Source organism: Lynx canadensis, chromosome B2 (genome assembly GCF_007474595.2).
Source record: "Lynx canadensis isolate LIC74 chromosome B2, mLynCan4.pri.v2, whole genome shotgun sequence".
NCBI lineage: Eukaryota > Metazoa > Chordata > Mammalia > Carnivora > Felidae > Lynx > Lynx canadensis.
This window is the reverse complement of record NC_044307.1, coordinates 40,581,267-40,608,001: the sequence shown is the minus strand read 5'-3', so window position 1 is coordinate 40,608,001 and position 26,735 is coordinate 40,581,267. Positions and strand designations below refer to the sequence as shown.

At 53.2% G+C, this 26,735-nt stretch overlaps 1 protein-coding gene and 1 non-coding gene across 2 annotated transcripts in view; one reads left to right on the top strand and one right to left on the bottom strand.

Moving 5' to 3' along the window:
• The window catches only part of CB2H6orf132 (chromosome B2 C6orf132 homolog), a 34,108-nt gene extending 28,198 nt beyond the window's left edge, over window positions 1–5,910 (top strand). The window contains exons 4-5 of the mRNA XM_030315507.1: window positions 539–3,674; window positions 4,325–5,910. Of these exons, the coding sequence (XP_030171367.1) occupies window positions 539–3,674; window positions 4,325–4,442 (3,254 nt within the window). The 3' untranslated portion in view covers window positions 4,443–5,910. The remainder of the gene's footprint in view (window positions 1–538; window positions 3,675–4,324) is intronic.
• Window positions 1–20,172, bottom strand: part of LOC115513941 — a 28,355-nt gene extending 8,183 nt beyond the window's left edge. Inside the window, exons 1-2 of the transcript XR_003968841.1 lie at window positions 19,141–20,172; window positions 18,146–18,265 (exon numbers count right to left, since the gene is read on the bottom strand). This is a non-coding gene — a transcript (uncharacterized LOC115513941). The remainder of the gene's footprint in view (window positions 1–18,145; window positions 18,266–19,140) is intronic.
• Window positions 20,173–26,735: the final 6,563 nt, after the last annotated feature.

The following is a 26,735-nucleotide window of genomic DNA, read 5'->3' as shown; positions in this document are numbered from 1 at the left end:
CTTGCCTTCCTGGCTGTGTATCAGCCAAGGCCCCTGTGAGAAACAGATGGCATACTCAAAGGGGATAACCAAAGGGTTTCATGAAAGGATGATATGCAAGGAGGGGGGCAGAGTTCGGGGACTGGAGTGGGTGGTGACACAAGCCCCAGAGGCTGAGGGAGCAGTGGGGAGCTACTCCTGTATCTTTGAGCCGTGGGACGGGGCTAACCTGCCAGGAAGGCAGCCTTTGGCGACTGTGGCCCGTCAAGAAGGGAGGGTGGGGGGATCGATGCCCTGGCCTCTCTGCGCCCACCCTCTGATCTGCCAGCAGCTCCCATCGGCTGAACCCACCTGGAGCCAGAGGATAAGGGAGCCCCCGGGCCAGAGCAGGGCAGGGGAGAGTGAAACAAACAGAGAATATTCAATGCAGGCTCCCGAGGAGGCTGAGCCCAGGATAGGCGGGGGGCCCCTCCCTGGAAAGGAGAGGCTCACTCCCAGGACAGCTCAGGACCTCATGGCCTCCCGGCCTCCCTCTTCTTTTGCTTTTCCCTTCTTTCAGGTACCAGCTCACTCGTCAACGGCAACCTGCGCCTGTACAGCTCTGTGGGTGACCTAAGGCCGGGGCACTATGGGCAGGACCCACTCATCCCTCCCCCTCCCCCAGGCCCGGCCCCGGGGCCACCCCCAGGCTTTTCACAGCTTCGGGAGGAATCCCCCCCACCTCCACCTTCCATGGCTCCCCCACCACCTCCCCTGCTGCTGGAACCCCCACCCCCACCCACCACGGCCCCACCTCCGCCCCCAGTATTGGGGGCCCAAGCCCCCCTATCCACCCTTTCCTCCCCATCCACACCCACCCCTCCTGACTTCATTCCTCCTGCCCCACCCCTGGCCTCTCTAGCCCCACCTCCACCCCTTTTGCCGGCCCCAGCACCCCCAGCATCTCTTCATACGACGGGGACTCGCTTCTTTCCCCCTGGGGGTGTCACCAAGTGGAAATCAGAGGTAGCGCTGAACGGCAGGCAGCCGGAGACCCCCAGAACCAGCCCCCCACAGAGCCCAGCTGAGCCAAAGGGGAGCCTTCTGAGGCCTAAGCCAGAACCCCACCTCACTTTCCCCCGCTCATTCAAGGTGCCTCCCCCAACCCCAGTCAGGACTTCGTCCATCCCAACTCAGGAGGCACAGGGGACGCCTCCAGAGGAGGAAGGGGCCACCAAGAAAGCCCCCAATCGACTCCCACTGCCTCCCAGCTTCCACATCCGCCCCGCGTCCCAGGCCTATCCGGACAGGGCCCCTGAGCCTGACTGCCCAGGGGAGCTCAGGCCTGCAGCACCAGCCAGCCCCAGGCTGGGCCAGTCCCAGTCCCAGTCCCAGACTAAGGAATGTACCGAGACTCCTCCGCCAGCCCCTCCCCTGCCCCCTCCTGCACCCCCACTCCCTCCCCCAGCACCGCCACTTCCCCCAGCTGCCCCTACTTTGCCCGCTGCTGAGAAGGCAGCCCCTCCACCTTCTAGGTTTACAAAAAACCCCAAATCCAGCCCCCCAGCCCCCAACCCCAAACCTAACCCCCCCAGTCCGGAGGACACAGCGTCTTCAGCGCCTGTGGACTGGCGGGATCCCAGCCAGATGGAAAAGCTGCGGAGTGAGCTGGCAGCCTATCTCTGTGGCTCCAGGAGGGAGGACCGATTTGTCAGCCACAGGGCAGGCCCAACAGCGGCTTCGCAGGAAAAGGAGGGCAAGAAGGGCCCCAGCCGGCCAGAGAAGGAGATCCTCCCAAGTGTTCCGGAGAAGAGTCCCTCCAGCCTGCCAGAGAAGGTGGCTGCCACCAGCCTGCCCCTCCCCCCTGTGGACTACATCTCCCAAGACCCCCCAGCTCCCAGTGTCCGGCAGATCCGGAGCGAGCTGGAGGCCCGGCTCTCCTCATCAGCAGAGAAGGAAGCCAAGCCCAGCATAGGGTCTCTGCCGCCCAAGCCTCGGCTAGAAGCGGGAAGAATCTTTGAACATAGGACGGATAATGGCGAATTCTCTAAGCCTGTGGCCAGGAATCTGCCGCCTCCAACCACCACCCCTCTGCCAACCACACCACTACAGTCCAAGGCCACATCTGTGCCAGCCGCACCACCTAAGCCCACACCTGGACCGGCCACACCACCCAAGGTCACACCTGCACCAGCCACACCACCCAAGGTCACGCCTGCACCGGCCACACCACCCAAGGTCACGCCTGCACCGGCCACACCACCCAAGGTCACGCCTGCACCGGCCACACCACCCAAGGTTACGCTGGGGCCAGCCACACCATCTAAGGCTGTGCCTGAGCCAGCCACACCATCTGCAGCCACAACTGTACCCACCACATCATCCGACCTGACAGCAGAGAAGAAACTGGTCCCCGCTGGGCAGTGGGAGAAGCCAACCCCCCAGGAACTTACAGTGGCCCCCCAGACAGAGGCAGAAGGGCACCCCTCAGAGGCCAGTAAGCCTCCTGCACTGGGAGCCCTCTCATCTCCAGCCCTCCCGCCAAAGAGATCCCCGGGCAGCGAAGGGGTAGCATTTCTCTACAAGCCCCATCGCAGCCAGGAAAACCCCAGCCAAGAGGCTGCTGTGGCAGTGGGCGCGCTGGCCACAGGGTCGGCGGGAGGGTCACGGGAGCCCGTGGAGGTGAAGGAGCCCCAGGGGCTGCCAGCTAAACCCCCAACCTCAGCCCCGCCTGTCGATGAACTGCTCAGGCACCCGGTGACCGGGGAGGTGGTGCAGCCCGGCTCCCCCATGGCTCTGCTCCTTGCGGCCAGGCAGAGGGCACAGAAGGGAAGGCCGGGAGGGGCCGCCCTGGGCCGGTCCTCCCTGCCAGGGAGTCTCCGGGGCCACGGCAGCCAGCCCCAAGCAGGCTCTGACAGCATCTTCCACAAGGAGGGCCGGCCCAACTCCTTCACTGTGGTCCCCAAGTCACCCAAGGAGGCTGAGAAGGACCCCCAGCCGGCCTCCTCAGCACAGCCTCCGGTACCCAGTCAGTGGAAGCCCCAGCACCCCGGGGACCCAGAGAGCACTGAGCCAAACCACAGACACAACGGGACAAAGGCAGGGGCAAAGCCGGCGTTCTCCATCCTCCCCCAGGGCCGCCTGCTGCCCAAATCCTTCTCGTCCCCCCCTTCTCCTTCCTGCAAGAGGGAAGAGGAGGAGGACGACGACGACGACGAGGGGGAGTTCTGCTTTGAGGTCATCCCGCCGCCGCCAGAGTTCAGCAACGACCCGGAGCCCCCCGCCCCGGCCCTCCGGTATCTGGGGCGCCGGGGATCCCCTCCCCGGAACAACTTCTTAGACTTGGGGCAGCCCTTGGCGCCTCGGGGCTTCTCGCGCTTTCCAGCCGGGGCGCACCACGCCGGGGCCGGGGCCGGGGCCGGGGGCCTGGAGCGCTTCGCCGGCGGGGGCCGGTCGCTCATCAAGAAGCGCCTGTACGTCGGGGAGCCCCAGCGCAGCCCCGGGCAGCCCCGCGGCGGCACAGCCCGCAGCCTGAGTTCCCCCAACTGCTTCGGGCCGCCGCCTGGGGGCCCGGAAATGCGGCGCGTCAACTCGGCGGGCCGCGCGCCCCCCGGCGGCCTGCACGCGCCGAGGCTGTCCATGGAGGGCGCAGCCCGCGGGGAGGCCAAGTTCAAGGCGCCCGGCGGAGACTATGGCTTCTCCCCTGCGGCCGGCAGGTGAGTTGGGAGTGGGGCGAGGGACGGACCTGGGGTGGGAAGCCAGGTGAGGGAAGGGTCTGCCCGCGGGCCACAGAGAAGCCCACCAGGCCACGGCCACCCGTCCAGCGACATTGGGTTGTCTCCTCTCTGGTTGTCTGGACAGAGAAAGGAGCACGAGGAGCACTTTACCTGGAAAGGGTTTCCCTGACCTGCGTCCTTGTTTCCCACCATCTCACTTGTTCTCTCTTTCCCCATCCTCCTGCTTTCCCCACCAGCTGGCTCCCCCTCTTCTGCTTCCTCTTTCCCATCCCCCAGAGGCTCAGGGCTTCAGAGTGGTGTGGGTGGAGACCTGAGTAGTCCTTGGCTGTGGGGATTTCCCAGCCGCACAGAGAAGGATCCAGACTCAGGCTAGGAGTGAAGAGTTCTGAATACAAGGGTATTAGGCAAGTACTCTGTGGCCAGCCAAGCCTAGACAGGAGGAGGAGCCCTGTGTCTGTTGAATCAATACTGCTGGACTAGGGTCCCACCCTGTCCACCGGGGCTTGTGTGGGCAGATACCATAGCACTGAGCCGTATCTTTCCCTCTCGCGCCCGGAAGGAGATGGGAGGGCTGTTGGTTAACCAGCTGCAGATATTAACCTCACCTCTCTCCTGCTCCCCCTCCCCAGGTCTCCCCACGGAACCCCCCACTATGGAAGCCCCATCAATACATTCACCGTGAGGCCTGGGACCCGCCATCCTATCTCCTATGCCTACTCGGGGAACCACCGGAAAGCCCCATCCTGAGCCCAGGGTGTTCTCAGCTCTACTCCAAGGGGTCAGACCTGGGCACTTGTTTTTTGCGGGGGTGGGAGGGACGCAGCAGGTGTTAGGCAGCCTGACTTAAACATGCAGGAGTCTTTGTTACCCGAACACAGACGGAGGATGAGTGAGAAGCCGTGGGAAGATGCACAGTGGGTTTCTGTTTCCCAAAGCACTGGCGTGGCTGTGGACTGTCTGCACATGGGGATGGGAGGGGGAAGGAGGGAGGAGAGGAGGAACCTTTAAGGGCCTGGAGCCCGAGTTTCCGCTATCTGGTACTGTTTGCTTTAGCACGACTTAAAGCAGTTTTACCAGCGTGGACTCCTGAGCAGGTCCTGAAAGCAAGGGGTGGGGCACTAAGTCTGAATGGGAATCCATCCCAATGGCTGTGATTGTCTGTCCAGTGCTCCCAGAGGGCTGAGGCCCAGCTCCATCTGGGTAGGGGTGTGGGGCACTACACGTTGAGCTCTTTAGCCTCCGCCGGCCCACCATTTGTCACCCCAAGAGGTGATTCCTAGGTTCCTAGCATAGAAGCCACATTGAGGTGGGACCAGGAATGTGCACATACAACCTGTGGAGCAGGTACTGGAACAGAGGTCTTTGCATTGGCCAAGGGTGGGGATAGCGGGGTGGATGGTTCATTTTCCCTGGTGCTGGCCCTTAGCCACAGGGAAGCCTAGAGAGAGAAGGAAGATTTGGCAAGTACAGGATGGGAGACAGAGGATTAAGTCTTGTTTTCCTACGCAGACCCAGGCAGCCATGATTTGGGGGATTGGGCCCAAGGAGCCAGAAGACCTGGGAGCTGGACACCAAGGCCTAACCTAGGCAGAACCCATTTGGGATTTGGAGGGGGCATCCTACCCAACCACCCCTCCCAATCCCAACACTACAGGTCCCCAATATTATTGGGCTTCAAAATGCATAGCGAAGGTGCTGGAAGATGGGGAGTGGGAGGCGGCAGAGACGGGCAGGCCCAGACCCGAATTCTTGGGACCAGTCAAGGCAGGCTGCCTCGGTAAGGAGGAATGGGAGGGAGTGGCCAGCCTCAGAGAAGCAGGCCGGTAGGACAGCCAGGAAGCAGCACCCTGTGGGGGCACAGTGTTGGACCTTTAGGACTTGAGGTCACTAGCCAAGATACAGGTTGTGGGGACAGCAGGAGAGCCACTTCAGGGAAGGACAGCGCAGGCACCCCGATGGCACAGGATCTGGTTACCTGTGTTCAAGAAGCGAACCCCGCCCCAGACCAGCACTGGCCCTCTATGTATGTATGTGTTTTCCCTGTACGATGTTTTATAAAAGAGTTCACTAATTTATCTGCTGTGTAAGGTTTGAAGGATGAGGCATGGGCTCCCAACTCTATGTTGCTCTGGAGTAGGAGGGGAAGGACTGGCTGTCACTTGGCTTGGGAAATAAACAGGCCAGTGTGGACTGGCCTCAGCTCTGTGGCTGTGGATTGATGACTGGGAGCTACCTCGGTGTGATGAGAGGTTGGGAGAGCTCTGCTGGGGAAGCCTGAGCACGGGGGGGGGGGGGGGTGCCTGACCGGGTGAGCCATTTTGCGGGGCCCACGCTTTCTCTTCTGAGCCTTAGGTTCTCTCTCGAAAGCCTTCAAGGGGAAGAAGCAGAGTTACAGTCTGGTGATAACAAACTGTGTCCTTGAGCAAGTCTCTTGGACTCTCTGAACCTCAGTCTCTTCTTCTGTGTAATGGGCATGATGATAACGCGGACCTAACAAGGCTGCTGCGAAGATCAGAGACAGTCGTGCGCTCATTAATGAGTATTTGAGTGACTCTTGGTGGCAGACGCTGTGCTTAGCGTGGATATACATGACTCCTGCTCACGGCAAGTCTGGTGGAGGAGGGAGGGGCTAAAAAGAACACCCAGAAGCATCACACATTGTAATAAGCGGTGGGAGGAAAAGGGACAGGGTGTGTGAGAATAACCAGAGGGCAGGGAGAGAGGAGTGGATCTACTTTAACCCGGTGGTCAGGGAAGGCCTCTTGAGGTGGTGACATTTATGCCAGTTTGGGCAAAACACCCAGCAAGTGTCTGGCGGTCAGTAGTTGCTCAGTAAATTGCATTTTTGGCTCATGACTCCCTTACGTTTGTGTGGGCCCTTCCACAGTTTCCGTAAAGCTTTGACGTGGTATCTAAAGCTTTTCCAGAAAACAGAACCAGAGTCGTCATCTCGACACAGTGTCCGAGAGAGAGTTGTGTTTCCTCCTCTGTCTGAGTCCTCTGTGGCAGGTGGGGGGCAGGGGAGACCAGGAGGGGTCTCCCAGGCCTCCCCTATCCTGGGGCTTCCTCCTCCTCCTGTCCTTCCTCCGTGAGGCCCTCATCCTGGTAACACAGAGGACAGGGGCCCCCACTCCCAGTAGGACTTAGGGCTCTGCCTCTAGCTGCTCACCCCTCCCTGATCTTCCTAACTTTCCTCTCCCCTCACTTGACTTGGGAGGGGCAGAGGGGAGTCGTGCAGGGGCCCTGGTCTCCCACCTACGGCACTCCCTCTGACAAGCCGTGTGACCATGGGTCTCAGCTAACTCATGTGAAAAACGACAGGGACAGACTTGTGCTGCGTGTGGGTCTTAGACTTTGTAGGGACCCAGACTTCTTTACTCTTTATTTTTTTTAAAGAGAGAGAGTGTGAGCAGGGGAGGGGCAGAGGGAGGGGGAGAGAGACTCTCAGGCAGGCTCCATGCTCAGCACGAGCCCAACGCAGGGCTTGATCCCACAACTGCAACTGCCCTCCCACATGAAGAGTCGGACGCTCAACACATTGAACCACCCGGGTGCCCTGGGACCCAGACCTCTTCAAAAAGCTGCTGATGGGAAAGAGAAGAAAATAGAAATAAAATAAAAAGCTGCTGAGAGCTATGGATCCTCACCCCAGAGAGACGCTCCCCACATGCATTTTTACACGTTATTTCAGGCAGTCCCCAGATGCCCTCCAAATAGGGCTCCGCAAATTTCACTCCTGAAAACTCCTGATGTAGCAGCGGTCACGGAAACCAGCAACACTTGACCTTGACAGTTTGAAAAGTTCTTTCATTCTCTGTTTACTCACAATCCTCTGAAACGCATTGGCCTTGTCACGCTCCTAATTCCATTGCATCGATGAGAAAATTAAGGCTCCAAGAAGAAAAGTGAGTTGCTCAAAATAGCCCGCCGGAGTCCAAACTGCAAACTTCATTACAGCCGCCTCCCTTCCGGCTGTATCCACTCACCGCTCCTCCCTCGCCCCATCATGCCACGACCCCAAACCTATGTCTTTCTAGCAGAGCAGGGGGTGGGAGGGCCTGGGGAGGGAACAGTGACTCTGGTGCCAGAAAAGGTTAATTGGCGTGGGTGGCACGGGTGTTCCTGGATCAGGTTGGCCACACCTTGGTTTCTGGAACCTCCCAGCGGCTCCTTGGGTGTGGCCCGAGCCCCAGTGGCCAGAACCCCACCTCTCCTGAGAGGCCCAGCCCGGCCCGGAGCAGGAGCAGGAAGGCTGTGCTGGGAGTCTGGGGCCTGCCGTCAGCAGAGCATGAACGCTCTATCCTCTGCGATGCAGTACAGCTCTCCCCAGGGCCCCACTTCCTTACGGGGAAAGGCTTCTCCCCCCGGGGGAAGCTGTAGGACAGAGGTGACTTGGGACCGCTGGGTGCAGGAGAGAGGCCACCCCAGTGCTGGGCTGTCAGGCAGAACTGCCCCTGCCTGCTCACCCCACCTGCCTACCCACCCCCCAGCAGCCGGTGGCCACTTTCATCTCCGCAGCTCAAAGGCAATGCTGGCGTCCCGTCATTAGCTGTCCAGGACGGGCGGCCGCTGATACGAGGCAGAGAACCCGGGCCTCCTCCTTCCAAAGCCCCAGGGACGGCTGGCTAGCTCCTGCAGACCTGGGGCCTCTGGGGATATTTTTAGCCAGGAAGGAGAGAGAAGGTGCACTTCTGGGAGAGGGGTAGAGACCAAGAGAATGCATTACGAATGCTCGCCCATTTCCGTGAAGAATCCCATGCTCCCCTGCCAATTCCCAGAGGCCCGAGAAGCTTCCTTAACATTGGGCACAGAGGAGCCCCTCCCCCTTGCCCTCCTGGAGAACCGTTCTCTCTCTGAGCTTCTTACGGGCTTCTCTGTCTTCAGGCTGGCCCCCTTCCTCCACGCAGGTGTCTCAGCACCCTGACCTTGGCCTCCAGTCTGCCTTGTCTATAGTGTTCTTCTTCAGAAGACTGAGCCGCTCTGCACCACGTTTCCCACATGAAATTGCCCCCGCGGACATTTCCATGTGGATGCCTGGCCTGCCATTCCAATTCGGCCTTTCCAAAAGGGATTCTTTTTCCCTTCCTTCCTTCTCACACAATCGTGAGACCAGAGCAGCCAGGCCCATGGCCCCGCTATCCCTAAATCCTGATTCCGGCCTTGCTGCTTCTCTTCGCTCTTCGGCTTCCTCAGGCTGACTCCAGATTCAATCAGAGCTCCCGCAGGAAGCCCCTCGCAGCCCTGCGTTGCTCAGAGATGCCTCCCTCCGCTGTTCTGCACCCACTTCCCTTGGCTGGCTCTTTCTCATCCTCCAGGCTCAACTCAGACATCCCTCGCCCCCTAGGCCACATGGGCTCCTCCTAAAGGCTCCCGGGGCCCCCTGGTCCCTTCCCATTGGTATTACTCGCTCCTCATCTCCCTCCCCCTGCAGCTGGCAAGCTTCAAAATGCAAGGACTGCCGGCCTTATTCAGCACGGTATTGTTGAACGAATACATGTGAGTATTTAATCAAGTTCTGTCAAGCACTCTTTAAGTTCCTTGAGGGCAAAGGCCAGGTCTCCCATGGACTAGTGACCACATAACTGTCTTGTTTCTGGATGTGTGTAACCTGGCCTAATGCTGAGGTTCTCGGGTGGCACAAAGTTATGGTTTTAGAGATGGCTTGGGTTTCAAAGGTGTCAAGATGCCTTGGAGCAGCTCCTGCCTGATAGGCTGAGGCACCCTGCCTTCTAAGTGGAGACAGGAAGAGGGACGCCTGGGTGGCTTAGTCGGTTGAGTGTCTGATTTCGGCTCAGGTTATGATCTCACGGTTTGTGAGTTCCCGCCCCACATCGGGCTCGCTGCTGTCAGCGCAGAGCCTGCTTCGGATCCTCTGTCCTCCCCACCCCCCTCAAAAATAAATAAACCTTTGGGGAAAAAAAAGAATTCTATAAGTGGAGACAGGAAGAGCTGGGGGTGGGGGGGTGGGGGTGATGCTACCAGGTGAGGCCGTTCTGGTCCTTAAAAAGGGCCAGGATGTCAGGCAGTCCTCTTATCAGGTCAGGGCCCCTGCCCTCCCTGCGAGTGGGCCAGCCTCCCGAAGCTGCCAGCGGCAACTATCCAAAGGACTCTCGCTCTGCGTTTACTCGTCTTTTGATTTTCTTTAGTCTCCAGTAATGTTATTTGGACCTGCAGCCTATCCCACCCATGTATCAGGGACCAAGGGCAAAGGTTCTGCCCAACTTGTGCCAGAGAATGAGAAGGAACAGCACCTGTTGGCCGGCCCTCCCCACCGGAGAGCCCTCCCTCAAGAGGAAAGCCTTACAGTCGCAGGTCTAGTCTTCCTTCAACAGCCAGCTGCCTGTGCAGGGTAGGAGGGATCTAGGAGCAGAGTGGGGACCCACCAGCCTCACTCTTTTCAGTTTCTTCCACTTCTGCGTTGGCATCCTTACCCCTACCTAGTGCTACTCTGGGAGGTGAGGCACAGCCAGCACTCTCTGCGGGACGCGCCCTACTCATTCTCCAAAACGAGACTCCTTGAGTCGCGTCTTCTGCACACGGAGGCTCCCTGTTCCTTTCACCTTTCCTCACGGCCCAGGTGTATCTCCTGCCACTTCCTGTCATTGTTACGTATTTTCTGAGCTACTCGAAGAAGATTTGGTAGGCTTCGGTGCTCGTTCTCTCTCCCTCTTTCTGTCTCTCCCCTACTCTGTGATCTTTTCATGTTTGGGCTCAAATACCTAAGGTTAACACAAAACTCAATTGAGTCCATTCAACACTGCTAGGGGGCGCTCTTCAGTACAAGCCAAAGAGCCTGGCAAAAGGCTCACAGTGGAGTTCAGGAGACACACACACACACACACACACACGCCAGGAATACAAAGCAGGAGAATACAAAGTTCTCCCAGCCAGAGAGCTGGGTGGCCAAACAGAGCAGGTGACCACATGGGACACTGTTGGCCTAGCATTGTGGGTGGCCCCTCTTGCTGGCCTATGACCAGGTCATCAAGGCTGCTCTCAGCTCTGTGACCCCAGTGGGAGCACATGGATAAGCGGGGCAGAGGAAAAGTGGCTGCCATTTGTTTGCTTTTCCCTACAGAGTGTTCCGCACCCAAACCCTCCGTGAGGAGTACTGTTATCACCGACTCAAACACACACGCTGCTGTTGTCTTTTGGTCACCTCTCTTGGCCATTGAAAGCTGCCCTAGACATTCACTTTAACCCGATTTCTCCAGGGAGCATGGAGGGGCGTGAGGAGAGGACGTCTGTGGAACGGGCCCTGGTGTCCCCTACGGCCTTCCTCGCTCACGCGCGTAGCTCTCAGAGCGCGAAACTCCGTGCGGGAGATCCTTACGCGTGCACACCGGCCGTCTGTAACCAGCAGGTGGCGCTGTGCTCACAGGCGCCTGACCTCAAGCCTGGCAGGTGGTCCGAGCTCAGGTTCAGACTGAGCTGAGGTTGATCTGGCTCCTCCTAGGATCCAGGCTCAGAGCTAAGTGCTAGTTGGTGCACCAGTAATTCTCAAACCTGAGCGTGCAAGTCCTGGAGGCTTTGTCAGAACACAGATTCCTAGAACTTGTTCCCAGAGCTCCTGATTCAGTGGGTTTGGGATGGGGCCCGAGAATTCACATTTCCAACACGTTCCCCGGTGGGGCTGCCCGTCCCGATGGCCCAGGGACCACACTTTGAGACCTGCTGCTGTGTAGTATCCCATTTAATCCTCTCTCCCCACTCTGGGTTGACAATACCACTCCCAACATACCAAGGAAGAATCTAAGGTCCCCACAGGCCAGGTGACCTAACCTTGGTCTCACGGCTGGGGCATCGTGGCCAGGGTGGGCGTGGCCATGCCTCTGGATTCTACCTGCCCACCCTTGTCCCAGAGGGGCAGTGAAAGATTGCGGGCTTGGGATAGTAGGGTACTGGGAGCGGGCATGGGGCACTGTTAGTCTGGGACTAATTCCTCAGGTGTCCACAGTGATTTAAAAGCACTTTAGGGGCACCTGGGTGGCTCAGTCCGTTATGCCTCTGACTTCGGCTCTGGTCATGATCTCTCGGTTGGTGAGTTCCAGCCCCAAGTCAGGCTCTGTGCTGACAGCTCTGAGCCTGGAGCCTGCTTCAGATTCTGTCTCCCTCTCTCTCTGCCCCTTCTCTGCTTTCTCACACACACACACACTCTCTCTCAAAAATAAATAAACATAAATTAAAAAAAAAACAAAATACTTTAGCTTGGGGGCGCCTGCGTGGCTCAGTTGGTTGAGCCTCCAACTTTGGTTCAGGTCATAATCTCCCGGTTGGTGAGTTCGAGCTCTGCTGCCTGTCAGCGCAGAGCCCGCTTGGATCCTCTGTCCCTCTCTCTCTGCCCCTCCCCCATTTGCGCTCTCTCTTCTCCCTCTCAAAAATAAATAAACATTTTTTTTAAATCACTTTTGCTTCTATTCAAATTTAGTCTCACAATCCTGGCCAATGCGCACTCTCCCCCATGGAGGTTGTGCTGTGCCGCACCCCACCCCCTTCTGTTTTCAGGACTGAAGTTCACTCAGCTGAGTCCCTCCCTGGGGATGGTCCGTTCCACCAGAGAACTATCTTTGCCCAAGGTCGCACCTGCTCCGTGGGGGCAGCTCACATTCACTGATGGAGGCGTCCCACCCACCAACTCAGGACAACTCAGAAGGGTCACCCTAGCTCTGGGACTTCTGATGGCCTCTGTCTCGAGCAAGCTCAGACAGCCCCGCTTCTCCCCGCCTTTCCTCCACCCGTGTGCATTCTGAAGGCACGCCCCAATAAACTTCTGCACACAAAAATCTTTGTCTCCCAGGGAACCTGTCCTGCAACGACTCGTCATGTACTGTTCCAAGCATTTACATGTATTGTTTCATGGGAACCTTGCAACAGCCCCAGGAGGTAGGTATGTTTGTTATCCTCAGTTTATGGATGAGAAACAGAGGAACAGAAAGGCTAAGTAGCTTGCCCAAGGTCACAGAGCTAGCAAGCCGGCAGGGCTGGGGTTCCTGTGCAGTGGTCAGACTCCAGAGCTCCAAAGTATTACATAACACTGTCTTCCAGAACATTCCTGTGGTCTAGCTTCAGGGAAGTTAAAAGAAACAGCTGAAGATACACTCTGATTTGAACGGAGGAAAACCTCTGTTGTCCCCAGTTGTTTTCCAGCAGCCTATTGCTGGTGCCTAAACATGCACTGCCTTGGTGCTTAATTTTAGTCCAGGCGTTCTCATCTGGGGGCAATTTTGCTCCCCAGAGGGCATTTGTCAATGCCTGGACACTTTTGGTTGCCAGACCTGGGGGAACTGTAAGGGCATTTAGTAGATGGAAGTCAGGGATGCTACTCACGTCCTACAACACACAGTGCAGCCCGCCCCCCCCCCACCCCCAAATCCAGCCCAAAGTGTCAGGTTGAGAAACCCTGCAACCTACGTTAAAGCCTGGTCTCCCAGAAGTCCCAGTGAGACTAGGCCTTGGTCAAGGTGACCAGAGTTACTTGAGTCTGGGGGTTGATAGAGAGTTTGGAGGGCAAACCTCCTACCTTGCAGTCCTTGAAAAACATGTATTATCCCCAGTTAACAGGTGAGGAAACTGGATCATCAAGAGGGCATATGAGTAGTGAGAAGAGAGGAACACGCTCTTTCCCTCCTTCATAAGTTAACCACAGGTCAGCTCAGCAGGCCCAGGTTGGTTCAAGGAAAGATCACAAGGCTACAAGACCCCACATGATCCACTCATCCTTCACCTTTGACCTTCCTCCTGCCACTCTGTCCCTTACCTCTCCCTGCTGGCCACACTGTACTCCTTAACATGCCAATGCCACTCCTGCCTCAGGGCCTTTGCACTTGCTGTCCCTTCATCACTGGATAGTCTCTTCCAGCTATCTGGTCTCAATCCAAATGTCACCCTCTTGGAGAGGTAAGGCCTCCCCTAACTGCTCCACAAAAGGGCAATAATACCCTGCCTCCTCCTTATTCTCATTACCATGTGTTATTTTTTCCTCAGCACTTATCACTATCTAATGTACAATAGATTTATTAGTTTATCCTCCTCTCCCTTACCTCCGCACTGATTTATTTTTTTATTATTATTTTTTTTAATGTTTATTTTGAGATGGAGAGAGAGAGACACACACACAGAGTGCAAGTGGGGGAAGGGCGGAGAGAGAGGGAGACACAGAATCCAAAGTAGGCTCCAGGCTCTGAGCCGTCAGCACAGAGCCCGATGCGGGGCTTGAACTCACAAACCGCGAGATCAAGACCTGAGCCGAAGTCAGACGCTCAACCGACTGAGCCACCCAGGCGCCCCCAAACTGATTTATTTAATGCCTTTTTCCCACTGGTCCTGTTTTTTTAATTAATCTTTTTATCGTTTATTGTGTCTGTTATCAACCGTCTCTAATCCATTGTGGAATAAAAAGAAATACAAAAAGGAACTAGCTCGTGATCACATGAATCATTCATTAGACTAATCCTTCTAATATTTTTCTATCAAGATTTCCAAACAGCAAAGTGGAACAAACAGGATGCCATCCCACCTTCTCAAGCTTTAGGGGAGAAGCCTGAAGCTGCCACTAAATTTCCTGGGGCACCGGGGTGGCTCAGTCAGTAAAGCATCTGACTTCGGCTCAGGTCATGATCTCACGGTTTGTGAGTTTGAGCCCCGTGTCCGGCTCTGTGCTGGCAGCTCAGAGCCTGGAACGTATTTCGGATTCTGTGTCTCCCTCTCCCTGCCTCTCCCCCACTTGTGCTCTCTCTCAAAAATAAATAAACCTTAAAAACAAAAGAAGGAAGGCTTAGTTTATTTATACTGGGTATCTTCTTCTACCTTTTGAATTTTGTGCTGTGTCCACTTATCATTTCTTTTTCGAAGCCACTTTTTTGGGGGGCGGTGGGGAGAGCAAGCATGAGTGGCGGGGAGGGGCCGAAGGAGCGAGAAGAGAATCCCAAGCAGGCTCTGTGCTCAGCACAGATCCTGACGCAGGGCTCGATCCCATGACCCTGGGATCACGACCTGAGCCAAAATCAAGAGTTGTACGCTCAACTTACTGAGCCATCCAGGTGCCGCATAAATATTTAAATAGTACCTGGTCCATAGTAAGTACTACAGAAGTACGACTTACTGTTACTCTTATTTAAAAATCATATAAAATTATTCCGAGGGGGGAGAACTTGGGAGGGAAGGGAGAGCAGAGCTCAGGCTGTGGGGGTGGGGGTGGGGGTGGCCCAGTCCGGGTGGATGGGTTGCAGATGGTGCTACAAGGAGAGCTACTGGGGGCAGCGGTGCAGGGTGCTCCTGAGAGCTCAGGAAGAATGCAGGCCTCCCTCGTACAAGCTGGGGACACACTCCCTGGCAAGATCTCAGAGTTTCCAGAACATTCCATGAAGCCAGAGGAACACTTCAGGGGAGACCATGATACCTGGTACATTCGGGCCTCTGAGAGAAGAAACTAAGTACTTCAGAGGACACAGCAGGACTAGCCTTGGGCTCCTTGAGGACGGGGTCTACATCCTCTGGGTTGGCTGAATGACTTTCCAGAGGGCTGCTGCTGGTCTTGTCACCTGGGAGATCAAGAGAGGGCCCAGGCCCAGAAACCGCTGTCTCTCACAAGCTTGTGGTGACAGTATCCTCCACCAGCAAGGGTTGGAAGGAGTAGAAAACTCGGGCTTGCTTACATGTATGTCTTTTTTGACCTTTTTGTTCTCCTGGAGACTGGCCAACTTGAGAGCACTTGGTAGCTTAGGACAATGTCTAATCATTCTCCAGAATGTACCTGGCCCAAGAAACATGGAAAAAGGGAGAGGAAACACTGCTTTGGTAATCTCATTTGGATTTTCAGGGGAGAATAATCAAGGAAGGGGGCAGCTTCTGGCGTTGGAGAGGGATGGATAATGTAGCTGGGGGCAGCAGCTAGGATGATTTATATGGAGTATCCCTCCCTCTGAGAATGCAGAGTTTCAGAGAGAATTCTCGCTTTACTCCTGTGCATGCACACCAGGACGATTTGTAAATCGAAAGGACTGACAGGTGTCCACAGCAGCTCAGGGACAGTGGAGAGAGCTGTGTTCCAGAGAACACCTTGGGTCCCTCCTCAGCAGGGATGTCGTGCTGGGAACACTGTATGCTAAAATCCACCATGGAGGGGCTCCCGGGTGGCTCAGTTGGGTGAGTGTCCTACTTCGGATCGGGTCATGATCTTACGGTCTGTGAGTTTGAGCCCCACATCGAGCTCACTGCTGTCAGCGTAGAGCCTGCTTTGGATCCTCTGTCCCCTCTCTCTCTGCCCCTCCCCCATTCACACACACACACACACACACACACTCTCTCTCTCTCTCTCTCCCTCTCTCTCTCAAAAATAAATAAAGCATTAAAAAATAAAACAAAATCCACCATGGAAAAGTTTACCTCAGCCATAATAGAAACGGAAGCTAAAGCTATTCTAAAATACCGTTTTTTCACGTAGGTTGGCAAAAGATCAAAAGTTTGATCACACACATTGTGTTGATCAGGGTGGAAGGAAGCAGCCTCTTTTTCCCTGGAGGGAGGGTAAAATCCCTGTGGGAGGGCATTTGGCAATAGCTACCAAAATGCTAAATGCATATTGTGGGCTAGGAGCGCCGCTTCTGGGAAGTTCAGCGACAGCAATCCCAGCAAAATGACATCATGCCATGGCAGCATTGTTTGTTGGAGAGAGTCTCAATTTCCCTAAATGAGTGGCAATAAATTAGAAGAAGACAACACAGTGGCACGCTCTACAGCCATCAAAACCAACAAGGACGCTCTTTATGAACCGATACGGAACGAATTCCAAGAGATATTAAATGGGGGTGGGGAACAAATGCAGAAAAGTGGATGCAGCATGCCAACATCTGTGTGAAAAAGGGAAAGATGCGTGTCTGGATTTGCTTGATGCACACGGAGATCACTGAAAGGCAACTTAGACGGCGGGAACCACAGGCCGCAAGTTGGGAGGGGGCCTGGTGTCCTGGAGCTGCCTCTGCTCCCTGAGAAGGTTCTCGTCCCCTTCAGGCTCCACCCTTCCAGGAAAGAGCCCAGCCTGCAGCTCCCAGAGGGGGCAGACAGAGGTTGGGAAGGAGCAGGGCTTGAAGCCCTTGTAGCCACTTGGGCGTCTGGGGACCTTACCCTTGTTCTTTAACCTCTAAGCCTCTGTTTCCTCTTCTGGTAAGCATCGAGAATGATGGTGCTATTAATAAATGAGGCGGGACGTGTGTAAGCAGGGAGGATAATTGTACCACCTTATCAGGCTAGTGAGAGGACGCACAGACTAATCCAGGCGAAGAGCTTAGCACGGGTGCCTGGCCCTGGCACTGTGTCAATGGATTGGTTCCAAAATATATCTTGGTTTCTCATTGGCATTCTGACCCTTACAGGATCAAAACAGACACTCCTCAGCAAGGCCAATGAGTCCCTTAGGGTCCACCTTACCTTTAACCTTCATTTCCACACTCAGCCTCACGTCCCCCTCATAGGAAGTGGTCTCTGTTCTCTCTGCCTGGAATGTCCTTCCCTCCTTTGCTTGACTTGGCCAACTTTAAGGGCCAGCTCACGTGTCACCCTCCCTGGGAAGTCTCAGCCCAGAAGGCGTTTGTGATGCCAGAGTGCCTGGGGTGTCCCTCGGTGGGGCACCATCACACCGCATGGTGATGAAGCCCCCGATCCTGGCTGGTACCCACGCACTTGCTTGCCACGATAAAATGGACAGGAAAAGATACTGAAGCCCACTCAAACAAACCACAGCAAGAAACCATCTTCTACCGCTCGGACTGGTGAACTAACCCCAACAGGTTTGGAGACACGGGAGGTGGAACTGTAAGAGGCAGGCACGGAGGTGAGATCGTAAGTTGCCATGACTCGCGGGGCAACCGGGGACCCCTGTCCACATTTAGCAGGTGCGCACAGAGAAACGACCTACGCACAGATCTGCTCACTGCATCCGTGTGCAACAGTAGAAGGCTGGAGACTCCCTACGGGCTCATCCCCTGGGGACAGGTTGACTAAGTTACGGTAGAGCCACACTATGGAACACCACGCGACCAAGAAACAGAACAAAGAAACTTTTTATTACTGACATGGAACCATTGCCAAATGATACACTGAGAAGTGCGGGAGAAAGCATGGATAGTTTGTATAGTATCCGCCACTGGGTAAAAAGAGGAGCGAGTATATACAAGCATTTGCATTTGAAACACAGACTATTTCTGGAAGAATAGGTAAGATAATATTGATACTAACATACTGGTAGCCTCCAGGGAAGAGAACTGGGAGTCTGGGAAACAGGGAAAGAAGGAGATGCTTAGTCATCACTTAGATCTTTTTCCTGTCTTTTAAATTTTATACTGTGTACATATATTATCTATTCAAAATTAAATAACTTTTTTCGGAAAGAAGGAAAAGCTAGTAATAAAATGGAGTTGAGGCTAAGCCACTTGCTCCAGGAGGAGGAAAAATACCTTGAACGTGTCTCCAGAAGCGAGAATGTCCATGGGAAATCATTCCCTCGGGCCGGCTGCCCCCTCCACCCGCAATGTGAGCTGACGTTCAGAGAATTAAGAACCTGTTTCAGTATGAGCCTGAGTAAAACAGAAGAACGATAAACTCACGATCAGTAGTCAAAGCAAATTCATAAATGAATGCATAATGAAAACCTAAAGAAATGAAATTAGAATTTGCCCCCCCCCCCCCCACCGCCAGCCCCCGCCACCGGCTCTTTCATGATGGCAAATAACAGGCAAGGCTCAGCTCATGCTTCTTTTTTTTTTTTTTTTTTAAACATTTATTCATTTTTGAGAGACAGAGCATGAGTCGGGGAGGGGCACAGAGAGAGGGAGACACAGAATCTGAAGCAAGCTCCAGGCTCTGAGCTGTCAGCACAGAGCCCAACGTGGGGCTCAAACCCAAGAACTGCGAGATCATGACCTGAGCCGAAGTTGGACGCTTAACAGACTGAGCCACGCAGGTGCCCCATCAGCTCATGCCTCTTATACCCAGGGCACAACTAGTCCTAAGAGCCCCTGAGCCTCCTGATCCTTCTATTAAGCCTCACAGATCATCAGGAACTCACTGGGTAAATGCACGGGAGCAGGGCCCCCTTCCAGCCCCAGACCCCACCAGTTCAAATGACCCCTTTTCTGGGGAAACACTGTTGTAGAGCTGGCAGACATGTTCCCAAACCCAACCTACCGAGCTGGGGTGCCACCTGAGGACCAATGCCATGGAAGAGACCTCTGACAGATTTACAAGGGAGAGAACTGGTTATAGCTGACACCAAACTAGCCTCCAAAGACATTACAGGAGGGGCACAGGAGCCTGGGGTGGGGGCGCTGTGCAGGAGCAGGTGGGGCTTTGGGGATGGTGGGGACTTGAGCACCCGAGTGTTCTCAGGCAGGGTCACCTGCCCTCCCGCCTTCCCTCAGGCCATCTGGGCTCTCCCCTGTCCCTTACTCACCTCTTCCAGAAGCTTCACTTGCCAACCCACCCCACACGGGCAGTCTTCAGCCCTCAAGTCTATACCTCTCCTGACAGTTCCCCCATCTTGAGTTAAACAGGTTCTCATGTTTCTTTGTCTCCCTGACTACAGCGTGAGCGCCTGGGGGAAGGGAGTTTACTGTGTGTTTGTTTCCTTCCTCTCCCTTCAGTCCAGGACTGACGGCAGGGAGAGGTCACACTCAGCCTTGTTGGCTCTCTCAGGGCCTCCAGTTTTGGGGGGCACTGGCCGTCCCTCCAGTTGAATCATGTATGCTCCATGCCAAACTTTGCAAACATAACTGAAGACAAGTAGTCTCATGCCCCTCCAGCGGCCAGAATGAGCCTGACGCTCCCTCTTTACCTGTCTCTGAATAACACCCAAAGCCCTTCCTCAGGCTTGGGAGGCTATGTGCCAGGTGACCCCTGCTCTTCCCCAGCCTCTTTTCCTTCTGCAGGCACACAGCCTCTCACTGCCCGGGGGCACGGACACTCCTGCCTCAGAGCCTGCATGCTTGCTTGCCTTTCCCTCTCCCTGGAATGCTTTTCCCTGGGTGGCTGGCCTCATGGATGCATTCAGGGCCCTGCTCAGAGACAGCTTTCCTCCCTCACCTTTTCTAAAATAGCCACCCCTGAGGCACCTGGGCGGCTCAGTCTGTGGAGTGTTGGACTCAGGCTCGGGTCATGATCTCGCGGTCTGGTTCGTGGGTTCGAGCCCTGCATCGGGCCCACTGCTGTCGGCCTAGAGTCCGCTTCAGATCTCCACCTCTCTGTCCCTCCCACGCTCACGCGTGCACTCTCTCAAAAATAAACAAAACGTGACCCCTTCAGCACCTAGGTCCTCTCATCTGCTCCTCCAGATCCACTCACTCTCACCTTCACCCTGTGCTGTGCCCTGGGATGCTGGCCCTCTGGCTTCCAGCTTCCATTGGGCAGAGAATGGGCAGGACACCGGAAGTTTGGAGGGAGGAGGCTGGGGTCAGGCTATTAATTTCCCAGCTGGCTCCTTCCCTGCAGGGTTGCTGTGTGTGACCTGGCACCTCAATGACCTAAGGCCTCAGCTCTTGGCAGAAGGTGCCCACACAGGCCTCTTTCCGGGTTCTGGTAGCTGCTCTCCCCACCCCCCATCCCTGTCATCCAGGAAGTACACCCAGGCTAGTGGCGCCCTACCCTCTGCCCACACTGTTGGAGGTAATCCCTTTATTACATCTTCTTTAAATCACCCAAAGTACACTCTCGCTTTCCCTGTAGGCCCCCACTTCACCACCCGACATTACATGCCTCTTGTTTGTGGGCTGTCTGTCCCACAACTGGACCACGATGTCAGAGGAGGTAACGGCTTTACTCTGTGCTGTATCCCAACGTGTGGCTCAGCCCCCGCACGCCATTAAGTAGCTCGGTTAAAGTCTGCTGAACGAATGAATGAGGAAGGGAAGGATCAATATAATCCGGAGAGAGGATATGGAGACTGGAAGGACAGGTAAGATTTTAGGAGGTGGGAGGCCCGTAAATGAAGGCCCAGGGGGGCAGCGGTGATGAGAATGGCCTTCTCCCCTCAAGGCATAAAGACCCCCATTAGGTCCTTCTCCACTTTTCTCCACAATCTCTAATGCGATGGGTTTTGTGTCGCTGGAATAAATGCCCTGGGGGCAGGGGTCATGCCTGTCTTGTTTACTGTGGAATCCTTCGAGCCTGGCAGTCTCTGGCCTACACCCAAGGCACTAGGTCCGCCTTTGTTAAATAAATGAAAGCGATATTCGTTATCCAAAAGAAACAATGAACTGACACTGGACCTGGGAGGCCAGATCGGGCAGGCTGGGCTTGGGGTAAGGAGCGGGGTAGGGAAGAACTACAAGGCGTCCTGCAGGGAGGGGAAGGGCTTGTAGGAAGACGGGCCTTCAGGGGACGCAGGCTGGGGGAGAGCAGGGAGGTGCAGCATCAGGCTGGCCAGGCGGGGAAGGGGTGGCAGAATTTGGTGACCGACCGGATGCAGAGGAAGAGTGAAGACTCCAGAGTGTTTAGCCGGGTGACTGGCAGGATGGGTCGATGCTGTGAAGCCTGCCTTCGTGGCCCAAGGCAAACACTCAAGGGCCAGGTGCTCCTGGCCTGTTTCTAACTTCCTGTGGAAGTGGGAAAACTGGGGAGCAGACGCGGTTTGAGGGGACACTGAATCAAGTGCAATCTGACTGTGTGGCATTGGGAGTATGGTCAGACAGCTCGGTGGAGAGCGAGCTACAGACGGAAGATGCTGAGCACCCCTGGGGGTATCAGCTGGAGGTGGAGGAGTAGATGAGCCACCTCCTTGTGAAAGCAGAGGACCGTTTGGGACTGTCCATAGCTGGGTGGGTCGGGAGGAAGAGCCAGCAAAGAAAAGGGAAACCCGGAGGCAGACTAACAAGGAAAGGACAGCGATGTCATGGAAGCCAAGGGGACAACTCTGAAGGAAGGGGCAGCCAGCAAGGTCACACATCAAGGGCGAACGCTGGGTTAGCCTTCACTGAGGGCCCCATCCTAGAAGAGGAGCTGACTGATGGCCTCTGGCCTGGCTGGGAGAGCCCAGGGTGCCAAGTCAGGTGGCCTCCGTGTTCGGGAAGCGTTTGCTGCCTGTCCCACCAAGGCATTCCCCCGGCACACGGCCTCGGCCTCATCTGTGGCAGATTGCCACTTGTCCTCCAAATGCATTCCTTTGTTCTCTCCAGGGGGGCATAGCTCCCAAATTTTACCCAGCCGCTCCCGCTGAAACCCACATTTCCTCACTTCCCTTGCAGTTCGTGGGGCCATTGACTAGGATGGGGCAGCTTCTGGGTGTTGAGTTCTCCTTTACATACACCTCCCGTCGCCTCCTCCCCCCAGGCTGGAATGCACACCCAGCAGACAGGGTGGCAACCGCCTTCCATCACGTGGGTGTGAACGTCACCTGAGGTGATGGAGGAGCCAGGACAGAAGGACACGATACCGTCAGGCCATCAAGCCAGCCTGCACCCACCTACTCAGGCTTTCATAGAAGGCATACTTTTCTGTCTTACACCACTATATTTGCGGATTTTTTTTTAAGAGCAGCCCAACTCATATTGGAACACATCATTTAATCCAGTAGAAATACCACCTTAGATCACACCAAAAGTTTGATCAGGGCCGTGAAAGGTGCCACAGGCACTTCCCCCTGCCTAAGATCCTCGTTCTCCTCGTGCCAGGGAATCCTTAAGTCTCCTTAATAATCTGTTACAGATCCATCTATTCATAAACTGCTCAAAATCCTTCATAAATGTTTTTGACCCTTGGTCTATTCATCAAGGAATGGACAAGAGCAGTGATTAGCAGCCTCAGTCTGCCTCACTGTCACCCTCTCTGCCACTGGTTGTTTCTAACTCCCTCGTCCCCCCACCCGCAGGCCAATGACAGTGTGGGTGTGCAGTGGGGTATCGCTTCGTACAAAGTAGTGCTCAATGCATTTGAGGAACAGAGGCGTGTAGGGTCAAGAAGCAAGAGCGAAAGGTAAAAAGCATGAGCTTGGGAGGAGAATGCTGGGCACAGACTGCAGCTTTGTGACTCAGCAGCCATGTGGACTGCGTTGTCACCGACCTCCCTGGACCTCCATGTCCCCACCTGAAAATGTAGACCGTAAGGAAATCTGCTATTGAGGTAACGGTGAGGGGTAAATGAGTCAATATGTGTAAAACAGTGATCGGCAAGAGTTAGGATCCCAGTTAGTATGTTTTTTTATTTTTTTAATGTTTGTTTATTTTTGAGAGAGACAGAGCATGAGTAGGGCAGGGGCAGAGAGAAAGGAACACACAGAATCCAAAGCAGGCTCCAGGCTCTGAGCTGTCAGCACAGAGCCGGACGCAGGGCTCAAACTCATGAACCGTGCGACCATGACCTGGGCTGAAGTCAGACGCTTAACCGACTGAGCCACCCAGGCGCCCCAGTATCAGTTTTTATGCGTAATTTTTAAAGCAACAGAAAAAGGAAAAGTCTGGCAATGGAATAATAGTGTCATTTATAAGCCACAGTTACAGACATTCTCATTACATCTTCCTGACAAGGTATCATAATTATCCCATTTTATAGAAACTGGTTTTGTAGTTTAGTGATTTGCCCAAGATTTCACAGCTGGCAAGTTGAGGGGGCCATAAATACAAACGTCAGCAAGTTTTGTTCTACTGAGTCACATGGCCTCTTAGAGCAACTCTAGGATTCTAGAAAAACGAAGCTTAAGTCTGTCAGTTCTTTTACGCTTGTTCCCCGAGGCCAGGCCATGTTGTTACTGGTTTCTGTTTTCACTGCTCACTATGTAACTACCCCTTAGTCAGAAACAAAGACAAGGGGCCTGCTGAGTGTCCCTGCCCCCGCCTAGACTGGGGCTGCTGATGGAGGTGGGGTCGAGGAAGGGGCATACTTCTCAGTGAACAGTCGAAGGACTGGTGTACACTTAAGAGACGAGAAAATCTGAGGTGCCTGGGTGGCTCAGTCAGTTAAGCGTCTGACTTCGGCTCAGGTCATGATCTTACAGCTTGTGAGTTCGAGCCCCACATCGCGCTCGTCGCTGACAGCTTGGAGCCTGCTTCGGATTCTGTGTCTCCCTCTCTCTCTCTGCCCCTCCCCCACTCACACTCTCAAAAAATAAACATAAAAAAAAAAGAGAGATGAGAAAACCAAGTGCAGTGTGTGGATCTTATTTTGATTTTTTTTTTAATGTTATTTATTTTTGAGAGAGAGAGACAGTACAAGCAGGGGAAGGTCAGAGAGAGAGAGGGAGACACAGAATCTGAAGCAGGCCCCAGGCTCCGAGCTGTCAGCACAGAGCCTGATGTGGGGCTCGAACGAACGAACCGTGAGATCATGACCTGAGCCGATGTCTGATGCTTAACTGACTGAGCCACCCAGGCACCCCTTATTTTGATCTTGAGTCAAACAAGCCACCTATTAAAAACAAACAGAAACATTTTTTAGACAACCGGAAAAATTTGAATATGAACTCAAATGAAATAATGAAATCACTGTTCATTTGTTAAGAATGATATCGACATGGTAATTATGTTTTAAAAAAAGTTTGGGGTGCCTGGGTGGCTCAGTTGGTTAAGCATCCAACTTTGGCTTAGGTCATGATCTCGTGGTTTGTGAGTTCAAGCCCCACATCAGGCTTTATGCTGACAGTTTGAAGCCTGCTTCAGATTGTCTCCCTTTCTTTCTGCCCCTTCCCTGCTTGCGCTCTGTTTCTTTCTCTCTAAAATAAATAAAATACAAATAACAAAAATAAAAACAAATAAATTAAAAAAGTCTATCAGGGCACCTGGGTGGCTCAGTTGGTTAAGCGTCTGACTTCAGGTCATGATCTCATAGCTCGTGGGTTTAAGACTCCCATCGGGCTCTGTGCTGACAGCTTGGAGCCTGGGGCCTGCTTCGGATTCTGTGTCTTCCTCTCTCTCTGCCCCTCCCCGCTCACGCTCCCTTTCTCAAAAATAAACAGTAAAAAAATTTTTTTTTAAATAAAAGTCTACCAACCCACACAAAAAAACTAATTTTTTTTTTTAATTTTTTTTTTTCAACGTTTATTTATTTTTGGGACAGAGAGAGACAGAGCATGAACGGGGGAGGGTCAGAGAGAGAGGGAGACACAGAATCTGAAACAGGCTCCAGGCTCTGAGCCATCAGCCCAGAGCCTGACGCGGGGCTCGAACTCACGGACCGCGAGATCGTGACCTGGCTGAAGTCGGACGCTTAACCGACTGCGCCACCCAGGCGCCCCAAAAAAACTAATTTTTGACAAAGGTATAAATGTAATTAATTCAATGAAGGAAAGTAGCTTTTCAACAAAAGGTGCTGGGTCAATTGGACATTTATAGGCGAAATAATGAACTCAAACTTCATATCTTAAAAAAAAAAGATAAGAGTTTGAGTTCATTCTTTAAAGATGTAAAAAATATTATTTTTATCATTTAATACTTTAATATTTTAGTATTTAAATATAAATACAAATTTATAAATATATATTCATAAAATTATTTATATTTAAATTTAAATATTTATGCATATATTTTATATTAACATTTATAATTTGTTTAAATATTAACATTTAAATATTTAAATATAAATTTACAAATGAATATAATATATAAAAATAAATACACATATCTTTTAAAAATATAAATATTTAAAAAAAATTTTTTTTAACGTTTATTTATTTTTGAGACAGAGAGAGACAGAGCATGAACGGGGGAGGGTCAGAGAGAGAGGGAGACACAGAATCTGAAACAGGCTCCAGGCTCTGAGCCATCAGCACAGAGCCTGACGCGGGGCTTGAACTCACGAACCGCGAGATCGTGACCTGAGCCAAAGTCGGCCGCTTAACCGACTGAGCCACCCAGGTGCCCCTAAAAATATAAATATTTAATATTATTTTATATTATTTAAATATTTTAAAATTTTTTAAGTTTTTTTTTTTTTTTTTAATAATCTCTGCACCCAACATGGAACTCAAACCCACAACCTCGAGATCAAGAGGTGCATGGTTCACCGACTGAACCAGTCAGGTGGCCCTAAACCTCACAACTTAGATAAAAATATACTCAAAATAGATCAAGAACTAAAGTGTAAAACATAAACCTATAAACACGTTACAAAAAAATAGAGAAAGATTTTTGGGAGCTAGGGCTTTGGTGAATAGATTTTAGACCTAAAAAACTCAATATGCCTAAAACCTAAAACCTTTTTATACAAAAAACAAAAAATACCCATAAAGGAAAACACTGATAAATTGGTCTTCAAAATTAAAAACTCTGTGCTTTGCTGAAGAGCCTGTGGAGAGGACGCAAAGGCAAGCTGTGGAGTGGCAAAGTGTTTGCAAATCACACCTCTGACAACGTTCTTGTATCTAGAATGAGGAAATCTCAAAACAAAGAAACAATCCAATGAGATAGTTCAAATTCAACAGGCAAAAGACTCAAATGGATTCCACCAGCTAGGAAATAAGCACATCTAGCCATTAGAAAAATACAAATTAAGGTCACAGTGAGATATTACTACACACCTCTCAGAAGGGCTAAAGTAACTAAAAAGTGTAACACCAAATATTGGTGAGGATGTGGAAACTGGATCACTCATACACTGCTAGGAGGAATGCAGAACGGCACAGCTACTCTGGGAAAGAGTTTCAGTTCTTTTTAACGTTAAGTGTGCCGTTACCACAGGGCCCAGCAATTGCATTCTTGGATGTTTATTGCAGAGAAACAAAACTTATGTTTACCTAAAAACCTATACACAAATGTGCTTAGCTGCTTTATTCATAATAGGCCCAAACTGGACACAGGTCTCAATGTTCCTCAAAGTGCAAATGGTTAAACAGACTGTGGTATATCCATACCAGGAAGTATGACTCAGCAATAAAACCAAAGGAACTACTGAAACACACAACCTCGGATGGCTATCTTACATGCTGAGTGAAATTAAAAGGCTGTAACTTTATGATTCCATTTATATTAACAATCTTTTTTTCCCCCAGTAAACTCTATGCCGAACGTGGGGCTTGAACTCACGACCCCTGAGATCAAGAATTGCATGCTCTGACTGAGCCAGCCA